The sequence below is a fragment of the Haliotis asinina genome, chromosome 4 (assembly GCF_037392515.1).
Source record: "Haliotis asinina isolate JCU_RB_2024 chromosome 4, JCU_Hal_asi_v2, whole genome shotgun sequence".
Classification (NCBI taxonomy): Eukaryota; Metazoa; Mollusca; class Gastropoda; order Lepetellida; family Haliotidae; genus Haliotis; species Haliotis asinina.
This window is the reverse complement of record NC_090283.1, coordinates 20,110,172-20,125,991: the sequence shown is the minus strand read 5'-3', so window position 1 is coordinate 20,125,991 and position 15,820 is coordinate 20,110,172. Positions and strand designations below refer to the sequence as shown.

The following is a 15,820-nucleotide window of genomic DNA, read 5'->3' as shown; positions in this document are numbered from 1 at the left end:
GCCATATATCTGGATATTGCTGACTGTGGCGTAAAACTAAACTCACTCACTCCCAATATATACTGAATGCATGTTCGTGAGAGGCTTCAAAGTGTTTCTTTCTAGCTTTCCTCAAGTATGAAAGTGAATCTCAAGCATGAATCTCACAAAGGTCAACAGTTCCCTTGTGACAGAGGCTATCTGTCCTTCTGGCAAATATGGATCTCACAAAGCTTTCCAGTTCCTTGCAGCGACAGAGGCCATCTGCTCTTCTGTCCATTGTGATCTGACTGCAGCTCTACTTAACTGCTGGTTTCCATTTTTTCTCATTACATTTTGCTAGCCCTCACGTGACTGGAATAGTGCTGATTGTGGCATTTAATAATAAACAAGTAAACAAACCATAACATTTGGAGTTTACATATTTTTATATTCACTCTGAATCCTGGCACTTATTCACCTGACAAAAGAGTATCTAAAACATGTTCCTCATAATAAAGATTCAAACATCCTGTCAGGTGTATCATTTCTAAATGCCATTCATCAATCCAAAAAGATAAGAAGTAGTTGAATACAAAACACACTTAAACCAGTTCCAGGTAACTCACTTACAAATACCGTGACGTAGCTTAGTGGTTAAAGTGTCTTCATACAAAGACTCGTGTTATATTCCCAACATAGGTAAACCCATTCGTGACTAATGTTGTTGCTGGAATACTGCTGAAAGAGGCACATATTAAAGTCACTCATACACTCACTCCCAACAGCCAGATCAGATATGTGACACAGTTGACAAGGTTACATGCATACTTAAAGGTATCTCAAGATGATTGTGGATTTTACATTTCCAAGCTGAGAAGCATGATCAACGTGTTGCTGATGTTCAGCACTTTGGTGAGGCACTTACTGAGGAGGATAATGATGCTACCTGTTGACCTGGAACCTTGGAAATTATGTATTATGGTGTCACTTGTAACATCAAAGCAACAAGGTTAAAATTCAAGCTTGTGCTTGGCGAGTGAACAACAAACTGTCTTGAGGTTATGTTCATTATAGAACACAAGTTATACGAGGGGTATCCCAAAAGTGGTCAGCCTCACGATATTCTCAATGTTGAATGTTAGAAAAGCTTCCATTTTATTTTGAAGAAATCATTAGCCAAGGCATATCCAGAATTTCACTCTTGTGGTTAATGTGGTTAACGAGATATTTGTAATCACAATTCATTGGGGTGTAATGTTTCTTTAAACAAGTGAAAAACAATCTGTCATTTGGTAGCTCTTGGATTATGGTATGTGCTCAGATAATATGATATGAAATATTTCAGTACAGTATGGATGACTTCGAGGATTTGGATTAGGATTTAGATAAGGCTGTTCTTGAAGGACACATCCATTTCAATCTTTCAAAAACATTTCGTCCAAACATTCAAGTTGGCACTGTTTACAATATATTGAGAGCTGACACTTGTGTGACCATTCAGTGTTTCGTTTGAACCCTTGGCATTATCCATGAATGAGTGAAAGTATTAGAATAAGTTATGTCCTTTTGATTACGTCGTGTGGGTAGTGTCTCCAAAACAAGTTCTGTCAGTAAACATAATGGGGGGAGTAACTTTAACAAGCGATCATAGTTTCAGACTGCATTCTCATGCACTTTAATAACTATGTTTGATTCTGAGAGGACTTCTGCTTATCTCAACCACACAAAATGTTCCATATTTCGTTTCCTGAAGTTAGTGATGCATTTATTTTTCATTTTGCGTTTTGGGGGGTAACAAGACAAAAGTCACACCTAATGTGGATTGTGAGACTGGAACATGGCGAAAACAACTTGCTTGAGCTTGACAGATAAAATGTAGAAAAATGAAACATAAAAACAGTTGCATTTATATAACTGTCCATGTGAGGCTGACCTCCTATGGGACACCCCTCGTACATTTACATTAACGCTTACAAAATGATGACCAAATGAGAACACTTTATAAACAGATCTTAAGTAAAAGAACAGATTCTAGCCATGATTGTTTGTGGAATGGGGTCCTGACTCTTACGATACTGACAATGCACTGATAATTTTCTGGCAAAGATTCAAATTAATCCATGAATATGTATTTTTTCTTGATTCATAGCAACATAAATGTTCAAATGTTAACATAGGCCAGACCAAATTTATTTCTTGTTTTACAGCTTTCTTTGTCTCTAGAAAGTCAGGAGGGATTTTTAAAAACAGAAAATTAAGTGGAGTGTCTATGGGGCAAAAATGACCAACTAAAATACTTTCTTGTAAGTATATTAGGATTAGGATTTTGTGAGCGCATACATTCATTTTTATTTTCTCTTAACCGTGAAAAATAACAACCGGCAGATCGGTAAAACAAGAAATAAAATTGGTCTGGCCTTAACTCCCTTAAGTAAAAATTTGACATGGCTATTGTTTGTGTAAGCCTAATGTATAATACTAGAAATCTCTGTGTAAAGCAAAAGAGTTCATAATATCATTCAAGCAATACTAAAATGCATATATGGTCAAGTAGTAATGATAACAAACAAGGGGTAGGATATCCTGTCACATAGAATACATGCAAAGGAAGCATTTTTAACAAACATGATCAAACAGTCAAAATTACTATTGACTACACGTCAACAATAAACCTGCTCAACCTGTAGCGCAAATGGGTTGCGCAGCATGGAGAAAATGACCAGTCTTCTTACATGCTTTGCTTGCACATAAAAAGACTGGTCATATTTTCTGTGCTGTGCAACCCCATTTGCGCTACAGTTTGCCAGTGGCTTAATAAACTCTTAGGCGCCTTTTTTGACAACCATGTGTTGCTGAGAGGTGAGTTTAGTCACACTCAGTAATATTACAGCTATGTGGCAGCAGTCTCTAATTGATTAATTCTGATCCAATGATTGAAGGCCTGAGCATCGAGTAAGCACTTGGGATATGATGACGTGTGTCAACCAAGACAGTGAGTCTGACCATCTGATCCCTTAAGTCACCTCTTACGATAAGCATAGCTGCATAGATCATAGCATAGATCATATTAGATCATCATAGTGTTGCCAACCCTTCTTCTTGTGATGGCTACTCACATGCTCTCTTACTGGCTACATGTCACTGGCTGCACCAAAAAATACCCTGACTGATATGCCACGCTTGATATTCATAAAATAATAACACATAAATGTAAATAGTTTCTTTACAGATTTTTCACTGTATAATTATACACACATGCAAGGATATGACATAAGAATAAAAAAGTAAAACATTATATACTGAGCAGAACTCGTTTGAACACATTTGGCTTGGCATCTTTAATTGCTATGAATGAAAATCTGTAGAAAGCTGCAGAAAAGCCATTCATTTCAACTTTCTACAGGGTTTAAGTTATGACCAAATCTCAGAGAGATATCACATTCATAGTAAAAGAACTTCACAGAAATACAGGATTAGGTATACATGACTAGACATTACTACAGTATTATGCCATGCCCTGTTCAGTCTACAGTACAAGACATTTGTACTTTGATGAGTGTCATACAAAACATGACGACGTCAGTTACATTAAAGTACGTCAAAGAAGGGTGACAATAACCCTTGACTTCAGGTCGTCAAACATTTATCAATCATCAATCTTTAAAGATTACCATGTATTCAACGATTTGGTTGAGAAAAAATTTACGCCATACATTTAAAACGTTCAAAGTTCAAAACAAGCACACCTGAAATCTGTTACATTTGTCCGTTCCAAACCAGTTCCGCAAGCAGTGCTGTCTCATGTATTGAAGAATGGTATAAACACATCCAGTGAAAACACTATCTTTTTCTTCATATTTTGTTTGAAAAGTAACTAGCAATCTTAAAATTGCCTGTTTTGTTGATCTTCACTTTGTAGAAGTCTGTCTTGGGTTCCTTGAAAGCGACACTGATTCTGGACTTAATGTCTGCGGGTATTGCTTGCGACTCGTGGTAGTATCCCTGACCACTCACTGTAGCTTGGAATACAGCATAGAAGTCCCTGAAACAAAAGAGAGAAGATTCAGGGAATGCCAATAGTTATGGAAGAAGGGAGCAGGACAACTGTCACCCAGACTGCTGACACGGATGATTGCCACCTGCGCAACTGCCATTAAGGTGAAGTTGATGTACAAAATTTGTCTTGTGTTGCTTCAAGTTGGTTATATGGAGGAATATGCAACTATTTGTCACTGATTACAGTAAAAAACTCAGTAAAAGCTGGTAAAGAAACTGAATAATTTTTTTATGTTTTGGGCGACAATGGTCCGAGTGGCAGTTGCTGGGGAGGCATTTTGCCCAAGATGTGAATTGTCCAGTAGCAAGGGACAGAACTCTTCCCAGCATCTAATATTAAAGACCACCTGGAACACCAGGCAGTGTGTGAAATAGTTTTATATATTACTAGCCAATCACTCTAGCTATGCCTCAAAGTTAATAACCCAAAAAATAATTGATACAACTCCTTCCCCCTGCGCCCGATCACTGAAAAAACATGGAAGAATAAAAAATACATATTACACACACCCTTCTCTCTCCTCGATCTCCCATGATGCACTTTGCACACCCTTCACCTTGTAGTAAAGCTTACAGCAACCATCTTCTTTCACCTGCACTGTAACACCAAGACAAGGTCAAGGTTATACTTAAGGTCAAGGTCATGAACCTGACAACAAGGAGTGAGTGTCAGCTGAAAAGGTTAACTAAGGCATATACAATGTATTCAGATTACACTTGATTGCGTACAATCTGGTTTCCCTTTGCTCTCAATGGCAAGCCCCAATGGGCGGCACTCAAGTGCTTTTACTGGTCAATTGTCAGGTCCGTACTAAACTTGTCCTCGTTTGCCAGTAGTATAATTAGAGAAAACTAGGGTAGACACAACGTTAATGCCACTTTTACTGTTGCAGGTCAGGCCTGCTGAGAAGTAAAGCATTTTTTCATATGCTTTCCTGTCTTCACTTACAAATTTTCATCAATGATGTTTCCTGCTTTGGGAATTCATGCACCAGACATTACATTTAAACTGGGACAACAAATTAATTCGAGGCACATGCTATCTGTGGTGAAATGATATGCTTTTACCATATGTACCAGGGCAATATGTACTGAGTGCAATACAAAGTCTTTGGTTTGGTATGTTTCGCTTGACATATGTTCATAATTAAGAAAATTGACAAGAGTAAACTAAAGACAGATCTTGACAAAATGATCTGCTTTCTAGAAACTTCGGAACAGGTTATTAAAGTTTAATACATATACCAATCTTTGGATTGTATTACAATTAACCCCTACTTGCTACATCTCCTCAGTTTCAGATATAATGCCAATTGATCTTGTACTTGCCCAGGGGAACTAATTGATACTGCACCTCTTGCCAAGGGAAACAAATATAAGTTATCACATCGTATCGAAGGAAATACGGGGTTTCATCAGTCCCGAGTAAGGTGGCGAGGGGAATACAACCTTACGAGGGCCTGATAACACCCCGTATTTCCCAAGACACGATGTGATAACACATTTATCTAGCTGAGTGTTTTCACTAAATCAAAACAAAACAACACGCATCGAATCGACTTGCTGCCATGTTGACACCAGCTTATCGTTTGACCTCAATGCACAGCACATTACTAAAGGCTTGTCGATGCACGCTTTTCTCACTTCGCGACGTCACCGAGGCGTACTGGGGTGATGTGACTTTCGTAGCGGGAGTACACGACTTTTAAACTCCCACTCGCGGATCATGATGGGTGTACATGGTATTTTATCAGAGTCATGTGGACCAATCAAAACTTGACATTCTTACATGACATGACATTCTAGATAACTGATATTACACCTCTTGCCTCGAACAACTAATTGACACTATACCTCTTGCCCAGAGCATCAGATTGATATTACACCTCTTGCCCAGGGCAACTAGTTGACATTACACCTTTTGCCCAGGGCAACTAACTGACATTACACCTCTTGCCCAAGGCAACTGAGTGATATTACACCTCTTGCCCAGGGCAACTAGTTGACATTACACCTTTAGCCCAGGGCAGTTGAGTGATATTACACTTCTGGCCCCGGGCAACTAACTGACATTACACCTCTTGCCCTGGGCAACTGAGTGATATTACATCTCTTGCCCTGGGCAACTAACTGACATTACATCTCTTGCCCAGGGCAACTGAGTGATATTACATCTCTTGCCCAGGGCAACTAACTGACATTACACCTCTTGCCCAAGGCAACTGAGTGATATTACATCTCTTGCCCTGGGCAACTAACTGACATTACACCTCTTGCCCAAGGCAACTGAGTGATATTACATCTCTTGCCCCAGGCAACTAACTGACATTACACCTCTTGCCCTGGGCAACTCAGTGATATTACACCTCTGGCCCCGGGCAACTAACTGACATTACACCTCTTGCCCTGGGCAACTGAGTGATATTACATCTCTTGCCCTGGGCAACTAACTGACATTACATCTCTTGCCCAGGGCAACTGAGTGATATTACATCTCTTGCCCAGGGCAACTAACTGACATTACACCTCTTGCCCAAGGCAACTGAGTGATATTACATCTCTTGCCCAGGGCAACTAACTGACATTACACCTCTTGCCCAAGGCAACTGAGTGATATTACATCTCTTGCCCTGGGCAACTAACTGACATTACACCTCTTGCCCAAGGCAACTGAGTGATATTACATCTCTGGCCCCAGGCAACTAACTGACAATACACCTCTTGCCCAAGGCAACTGAGTGATATTACACCTCTTGCCCAGGGCAACTAGTTGACATTACACCTTTTGCCCAGGGCAATTGAGTGATATTACATCTCTTGCCCCAGGCAACTAACTGACATTACACCTCTTGCCCTGGGCAACTCAGTGATATTACACCTCTGGCCCCGGGCAACTAACTGACATTACACCTCTTGCCCTGGGCAACTGAGTGATATTACATCTCTTGCCCTGGGCAACTAACTGACATTACATCTCTTGCCCAGGGCAACTGAGTGATATTACATCTCTTGCCCAGGGCAACTAACTGACATTACACCTCTTGCCCAAGGCAACTGAGTGATATTACATCTCTTGCCCAGGGCAACTAACTGACATTACACCTCTTGCCCAAGGCAACTGAGTGATATTACATCTCTTGCCCAGGGCAACTAACTGACATTACACCTCTTGCCCAAGGCAACTGAGTGATATTACATCTCTTGCCCAGCATTGAACATGGTTATCACATGTAGCAGCTGGTTGGTGGGAAAACCTTCATTCTTTGTAAATATATCAAGATGGATGTTTCATAAGGAGTGAGGAAGGTGGCTAAATCACCACCAGCAAGGTGGTGGTGCCGGGATCGAGCCCATCTGTGACCGGGTGTAGAAACCTTGGAGTCAACCTTGCAGACCCTTTCTGTGTTGTCACAACTCCTAGTGTACAGTAAACAACCCTGTACATTGAAGAACCCACGAATCCATTGGTATGTGATCAGATGGTGGCCACATGAATACGTTCAAACGCCTAGTTGCGGGTACTACAACGTGGAGTGACCTTGTGACAAAGTACTGTAACAATGTGTCCCTGACTACCCAGCTGTGAATGGGTACCGCATTAGGATATGAAAGCCACAATAACTGAGTGCACATAGAGGCAACAAGAGTTGTATATTATCCAGGAGGTGAGATTCATAATACAATGTGCTCTTGAGACTGACATCCAATGATTGAAAAAAATAAACAGCAGCTCCTTGATCAATCACTAGTTGCATGGATATGTGTGCTATATAAATATCCTACAATAATAAGACCTGGCGGTAGAGGAATGGGAACATACCATTCACGGGGTCACACTTCTTGTGCACTGCAGCTGGGGCAGCAGCAGCTGCCGTCACAGACGTTGATGCTATTGCCTCCTCCATCACAGGTGACGGTCAAGGACATGGAGACTCTGTAACATGCAGCAGGCCTGTAAAACTGACAACAAACGAAACATACTTAGATCAAAGGCTTACTAGAACAGATAGTATTCAAGGTGATTCTCATTGGTTAATAGTCAATAGTCAAAGCATATGAAAGCATGCAAGTGAAATTTGCCATGTTTCAATGCTTGTTTGTGTCAATAAAAATATAAAAATATTAAAACGCTTCTGTATTTACCTGGCCGTTCAACAAAACCTCAAATTCGATCATTTTCATCATAAACTAAGCCACCACGAGTTATCTCCCTTTAAGAATGTCCAAGAAAATTCTTGGCAAATCTCACTCAGCAGAAGACTGAATGTTGGTTTTAAAAGATACGCCAAATAAAGAGATCTTGAGAGTAATAATTTCTTGATAAGGTATTTTGAAAAGGTGTGCTGTGCCCAGTGTTCGAAATAACTGCCTGTCTGCAATCAAAATGCTAGTTGACCTTTGCTTGGACTGTAAAAAGCCACTGAAGCTGGCCCGCCTAGATAGTGATAATTTAGGAACTGATCCTGACTTCCTAATTTTAACAATAACATCATCCTCAAAAACATGAAGGGGTCCAATGCATGCCATTACTAATAACTATCTAAATCACAGCAATAACCTCACTGGTCAGCTCTGAAGTGCCAGAGTGTGACCCCAGTGATTTGTCAGTGGTTAAAAGCAAAACCCACACGGCTCAGGAGGGTTCTCCAAACCTGGGAAATCTGAAGATGTCAGAGATGATGAGCAGATAGATTTACATGCATATGAGGCAGAGGGTGGAGAGGATGGTGAGAGCCAAACAGCTCATGATTCCGACAGTGACACTGCTATGACAGTGATGGCAGCAACTCAGATGCAGACGATTATGATGTGGAGCAGACGATCAGGTGATGATGATTGAATTCCGTAAGATAATTTAATATAAAGACAATTTGAAAATGTACAGGTATTCTTAGAGTGTGTCCCATCAATGTCAGAGGTTCAGAGTTAATAGTCTGAAACAATTAATTTATGAAATGATATATTTTCAAATGCGCTCTGTTATTGTCTATAAATTATCACGAATTATTCGGGCCAGTAAGATGTCTGAAGGGCCAGTGACATTTTAAAGCCTTTGGCCCGACTCGCTAGTGACAGTTTGAATCTATTTCTAACACAGGCAGTGCCCCAGGAAATATGGAATTTACAAGGGTCTTACAGTCCCGTAACCCTTTCAAAACCCTTGTAACTGATGATGTTCTAATTCCTAGTGAGACTAATAACCTGAAAATATTTGTTGAAAGTTCTCACATCAAAATACATTTAAATTCTTCTCCAGGGTTATTTGGGAAACATGCTTCACATGAAAATTTGATTGCATGCAATTTGAAAAATGTTAAACAAGCATCGATTAATGAAATATTCCTTGACATCATACTTGTACAAATATTCATCTATACTAAACAAAAATTAAAAGTTTAACTTAAATGATGTTTATGTTATAAATCATTTTTTATTTTCAGCTACTGTCTCAAATCCCAATAATAAATTTACTTGCATCCAGCCAGCCATTACAACACAAGGGAGACAACTCTTTCTGTCAAATGCCTTGAGCTGTAATTCTGGACATCTGGTACCCCTAATGGAAGTTTTAACATAATGCAATACACATTCCTTTGTCACAGAATCATAAGTTGCAGTATATATCATATCATCATTATATGCAACTTAATCAACTCAATAAATATTTGCTTGCAGAACAGACATCAAGGTCACAGCATGCTCTCATGAAACAATCATATCAGTGGTTTGCAGTTAGAAAGTTTCATGAGCTACAGGTGCACTACAGATCTTATCTTACTGCTGGATGTATTTGTATCACTAAATAGTGGACACAATAACTGTCAAATGCACACAGCCTCCCATACTCATGATTAGAACTGGTCCACAGCAACATATGCCTGATTTCAGAGGTAATTAACAGGTTCAGGTGCTACAGCTCGAAGAATTGGTTGATGCATTGCATCATATCCCAGCAATGCTCGTGATATCTCTCACTGGTTTGTCTGATCTACAGTTAATCACTTACAGACCATTGTCAGACAGTTTGAAAACAAACAGCTCATACTTTTGAAGCTACAAAATATTTATCACAATCATTGATGTAGTTATCTTGCATCTCTATTCAGTTTCCATAACTTTCTGTACATTGTTTTTGTTGATTTGTTGATTAATGTCTTCCTCAGCTGCATTCTAGTGTAATAGGATGAAATCAAAACATTTATATTAACTTTATGAGCTACATTACCAAAACGTATACTAGTATACATCTGTGTTGTTTTGGTTCAACAGATGTTCATTGTGTTCACAATGAGAAGTTGTCAGCAGTATACAGTACTTGTCACCCTCACCCCAGTGCTCATCACTTGTCACCCCTACAGCAAAACGAGATACTGAACACTCTACTTACAGTATTAGTAGTTGTAGTACATTATTGCTAGATACTTTTACTTATGCACACGTAAGTATCCTAATTAAGCGTTTTTAGTAAACTATTTATGATAATGTAAGTACAAAATATATGAATATTCTCCTACAGGAATGTGTGTATGATTGATGATTTTATACAACTTTGAATTACAAGTGTGATGGGATCATGCTTATTTATATAAATCACATAAAGAAGTAAACATTTCCTGGTAATTATGTGTATTGTATCAGCTAAATGTGTGTCTGTTCTATTCGCAGGCACGTGCCATGTGTATGTATCACATGAGTTATAATTTCTTGGCTCAGGTATCTTGGAGACGGGTGGATTGCATGCTGTGTTACGACACTCCCATGTCACCCACAGGGTATGCATGTTATAGCCTGTTTCATGATTCAAGTGTTGCATTTGCTTATTGTTGCATATATTGTATCATTGTATTGCACCATGTACTTGATAACATCACCACATATTATAATGTGGTAAACCCCTTCGTAAGAAACATTTGTATGTGTTTTCAACGACGAGCAAATGATGTATGCATTATTACAGACAGTAATGTACCTGTAAACCTATGCATATTGATTGTATGTAACATTACGTGATGTAGTATGTATATTTATACAGTATTAAATCTCTGAATGAAATTGTATTTATGATGACAATATTGTTACACAGTGTCCACTGATAACAACATATATCTACTGACCGGAGAATAAACAAGTTCACCTCACACCTGCAGCGTTTTATTCCCAGTATCGTAGAGGGTAAATACCAGGATGCAACAGTAGCCATATGGCAACAGTCTGTAAATAATAAAATGTAGACTGGACAATCCAGTGATCAACAGAATGAATATCGATCTCAACTGAGATGTATATGATGACATGGGTTGATCAAGTCAGCGACCCGAACCACCTTTATTCACCTCTTACAACAAACATGGGTTGCTGAAGACCAGTTCTCACCTAAATCTTCATCGGTGTAGGAGGCTCTGAGTTTCATCTTTGTCAGTTGTAGTCATCTTTCAACATAAGGGTTGCTGAAGGCGATTTGTTCTAGATCTTAAACCTCATCACCCAATATAGGATCAAGTCTTCACTGGAGAACCCCACCACTGCTCCTGGGTATCTGTACATCAACATCAGAATCACACTATGTCTTTACTGTACAAACACAATTGCTGTTAATAGTAGAACAACTCACAATGCACAGTTGTGTCCTTCTGTGAGTCAGAGTTAAGTGACGAGTCAAAGGCATGTTTTTAAGTGTTTTTTTCATATATGTGGGCAAGATGATGGTTGACATTAAAGTTCACCGAATCAGCCTTCTGGTCATTTCAGTTGTTGAGTTACTGTGTCACTTTCTTTACAGTTCATCACCCGAAGTTTGCATATCTTCTCGGCGACATTGAACGGACACATGTAAATACCAATGTTAAGTTTGCACAGTACAACTGCTAATTCACCTGGTACATGCAACGTGGCTGTTTGTTAGTGTAGTGGCCATAAGATTTCCAAGGTCCTGTGCTGGGATTCGAATGACGGACATTCTGATGCGAAGTCCACATGACCAAACAGGTTAACCCCTGTCAGCAAGTTGACAAGGTAAGGATGTCATCTGTGGGATGACTCCAATGCCCTGCCACATTAGCACAGACAACTAATATTTTTACATAAGTAAGTTCACTTGCTTGTTTGCCACAGACCAGATTAAATTATAGACCGCAGCCATATCATGAGCATTTAGCAGCCCCTGAATTATTGCTGAGGGCAAACAATATTGCATATGGATTCATACGGCTGCTCTTAGTGGAACCAGAGTAGGATTTGTACACCTTCTGGTATAATGAAACTGACATTGTATATCAGCTTACGCAGCTGTCTGTTTATCATGATGATGTTGCATTTAACATCATATATTTTCAAGCAGATGACATTTAGTGCCACGCAACACATATCCTTCTTTACATGTATATGGATACCAGTGTAGGCTTGCTGGACACGCGACGTATTATTTTCAACAATACAAGCCCCTGTGTTTAGTGCCACATGTGAGGGGCCTGTATATTTCTTGAAAAAAATATACAAAGTTACTACAGAAGAGTGTAGGAGAACATTTGCTTTTGTGAGGCGTATATCTTATCAACGATCTAAGGCACCCCCTAAGTAATTGAAGGAATTACAGCAAATTTGAAGGAATTGCATCTCAAATGAAAACAAATGCAGCCCACTCGCGAAACAATTGCAGCGATATCGGTAGTTTAGCGGTAATAACAGAAACACATCGCCCCTATCGGCAGCAATGTCGGTAATACTGGAAACACTCTCGGCCATCTTCGGAGATTTTTCAGTCATGAGCGGAAACTCACGCAGCAAAACATGGCATCTTTGGAAGAAGCATCCATCTCGGTGAGTTTTGTTTTTAGTACCTTCTGTTACATTTTTATACTTATCTGTCTTTGACCACCCGTGTTGAATGCGTTTAGGTATGAGGTGTTGTCGGGGCAATAGCTGATGTTTTTAGGAAAAGATTGTCACTGCAGAAGAGTGTCACAAGTCATGCCCCTGGAGATTGTTTGCATCTGAACATCGAAGTCGTGCCGATGATTACGAACATCATGAACGTGCGCCATGAAGAAGTTTATGAGCCAAAATCTTTCTTCCTATGAAGTGCAATTGACATATTTAAACACACTTTACAAAAACTTTGATGTTATATCTAGCGCACGTTCGTAATCATCGGCAAGACTTCGAGTTCGATGTTCAGATGTAAACAACATCCAGGGGCATGACTTGTGACACTCTTCTGCAGTGACAGTTTTTGCCTAAAAACATAAGTTATTGCCCCGACAACACCTCATATCTAAACGCATTCAACACGGGTGGTCAAAGACGGATAAGTATAAAAATGTAATAGTAGGAACTAAAAACAAAACTCACCCAGGCGGGTGCTTCTTCAAACGACGCCATGTTTTGCTGCGTGAGTTTCCGCTCGCGACCGAAAAATCTCCGAAGATGGCCGAGAGAGTTTCCAGTATTACCGACATTGCTTCCGTCCCGATAGGGGCGATGTGTTTCTGTTATTACCGCTAAACTACCGATATCGCTGCAATTGTTTCGCGAGTGGGCTGCGTTTGTTTACATTTGAGATGCAATTCCTTCATATTTGCTGTAATTCCTTCAATTACCTAGGGGGGCCTGGATCTCTTACCAACGATAAACCAAACAATGTTCGCCGTCCTTTTCTCATGAAAACGACACCATCTTGCTCCCCACAGAAATAGTCTGGTAGTAGTGCTCGCTATACCATGATATAGATACGGTGACAAGGGCACGCGCTGTGACGGAGCTGCTTGGAAGGGACGCTACTCTACTTCACTGCTGAACCATGAACAAGTTGGTTGTCTGTGTGAGCAGCACAAATAGTGAAGTTCAAATCCCCATTTAGTTTACTTTACCTGCTTGTCTTGGCATGTAATGTTTGGATGAATGAACGATGTCGCTATATTGATTTTTCAACTTGCAATCCATCTTAAGCATGAAATGCCGTCGATGAACATTCTTGATTAGTGTTGTAATATAACGCTTAACTCACGAGAAGGTCCATAGCTTAATGTATGTTGTCTTGGTGACAAATATAGAGTTGTAACAAAGAAAGGTATCTAAATGTCAATTGAAGAAATTGACATATATTTTCACATCTTTATATGTATTCTTATTACAATTTCGCTTCAGTGATATTCAAGAATATATCTTCTAAATGAACAAAACCACTGATGACATTTCGTCGTTTTTTGCGATGTATTGGTGAATCATGTACGTGCCAGTCTCATGTCAACCTGAATTTGTAGGCCATAATGTTCAGAACTTGTGCAACAGACTGTAAAATATGATCTAACTGAACTGTTATTGCAAACACAAGGTATTCTGAAATTAAAGTGACAAATTACCTTCCAAACTGAGTCAAAACAGGTACATGTTTTGATTTTATCACAATCCCTGTTGTTTGGATTCAACACGTAATTTCCTGGGATTTGACGGGTGAACGCATTTCTTTGAAATCTGTTCTGCTTGCTAAATATTTACATTGGGGGTGGGGGTAGGGGGACTGGTAGAAGTATTATGTTTGTAATGTATTGTGGTTATCATTCATTTTAAGGTTACATGTACAGACACATATGATGGCCCAGAACGGTGTACATATATACATGTACAGACACATATGATGGCCCAGAACGGTGTACATATATACCGAACAGAAAAAAACTTTCAACACTGAACTCGAGAGCTTGTGTAATGCACTAAGAATGTCAAGTGCGCGGTGCAGTATGAAAAAGACGTGTCTTGGCACGAAGGCGATATAGTTTCAGTTTTTCACGGAAATCAGATTGCGGTGGGCTTTGAATTTTGTTGTTGTTATACTTGTGTGTCTATTGAATAGTAATACCCACACAAATAGACCGTATCTGCGCATGTTTCAGTGATATGTAAACATGGATTCTGCAGGGTTTACTCGAAGCATAAATGTAAGTACACACATATTGAAGTGCCACAGAAACAATCCAATGCATGGGCACTCAAGGCAAAGGTTATTGTGACTTATACTTGTGTGTCTATTGAATAGTAATACCCACACAAATAGACCGTATCTGCGCATGTTTCAGTGATATGTAAACATGGATTCTGCAGGGTTTACTCGAAGCATAAATGTAAGTACACACATATTGAAGTGCCACAGAAAAACTCCAATGCATGGCACTCAAGGCAAAGGTTATTGTGACTTATACTTGTGTGTCTATTGAATAGTAATACCCACACAAATAGACCGTATCTGCGCATGTTTCAGTGATATGTAAACATGGATTCTGCAGGGTTTACTCGAAGCATAAATGTAAGTACACACATATTGAAGTGCCACAGAAAAACTCCAATGCATGGGCACTCAAGGCAAAGGTTATTGTGACTTATACTTGTGTGTCTATTGAATAGTAATACCCACACAAATAGACCGTATCTGCGCATGTTTCAGTGATATGTAAACATGGATTCTGCAGGGTTTACTCGAAGCATAAATGTAAGTACACACATATTGAAGTGCCACAGAAAAACTCCAATGCATGGCACTCAAGGCAAAGGTTATTGTGACTTATACTTGTGTGTCTATTGAATAGTAATACCCACACAAATAGACCGTATCTGCGCATGTTTCAGTGATATGTAAACATGGATTCTGCAGGGTTTACTCGAAGCATAAATGTAAGTACACACATATTGAAGTGCCACAGAAAAACTCCAATGCATGGCACTCAAGGCAAAGGTTATTGTGACTTATACTTGTGTGTCTATTGAATAGTAATACCCACACAAATAGACCGTATCTGCGCATGTTTCAGTG

General features: G+C 39.5%; 1 protein-coding gene across 4 annotated transcripts; it reads right to left on the bottom strand.

The window, feature by feature from the left end:
- Nucleotides 1–388: 388 nt before the first annotated feature.
- On the bottom strand, nucleotides 389–13,777 carry LOC137281360 (uncharacterized). 4 transcript variants are annotated; one of them, XM_067812541.1, is made up of 5 exons: nucleotides 13,637–13,777; nucleotides 11,392–11,554; nucleotides 7,838–7,951; nucleotides 4,528–4,615; nucleotides 389–4,003 (listed from the first exon to the last, which is right to left on the bottom strand). In XM_067812541.1, exons 3-5 carry the CDS (start codon nucleotides 7,920–7,922, stop codon nucleotides 3,814–3,816), a joined length of 363 nt encoding a protein of 120 aa, XP_067668642.1. In that variant the 5' UTR covers nucleotides 7,923–7,951; nucleotides 11,392–11,554; nucleotides 13,637–13,777; the 3' UTR covers nucleotides 389–3,813. The 4 variants fall into 4 exon arrangements, with proteins under 4 accessions (XP_067668642.1, XP_067668641.1, XP_067668643.1 ...); XM_067812540.1 differs by having other exon boundaries at nucleotides 7,838–7,977; nucleotides 13,637–13,712; XM_067812542.1 differs by lacking the exon at nucleotides 11,392–11,554 and having other exon boundaries at nucleotides 13,637–13,715.
- Between the last annotated feature and the right edge of the window lie 2,043 nt (nucleotides 13,778–15,820).

Bases quoted from the DNA above. Each gene is read 5' to 3' on its own strand.
- LOC137281360 (XM_067812541.1), bottom strand. From the start codon at position 7,922: ATGGAGGAGGCAATAGCATCAACGTCTGTGACGGCAGCTGCTGCTGCC. The intron at 4,616-7,837 runs GTATGTTCCCAT...TTGGTGTTACAG, and splicing joins GAAGTGTGACCCCGTGAATG to TGCAGGTGAAAGAAGATGGT. The intron at 4,004-4,527 runs GTGTGTGTAATA...CTTTTGTTTCAG, and splicing joins GAGATCGAGGAGAGAGAAGG to GGACTTCTATGCTGTATTCC.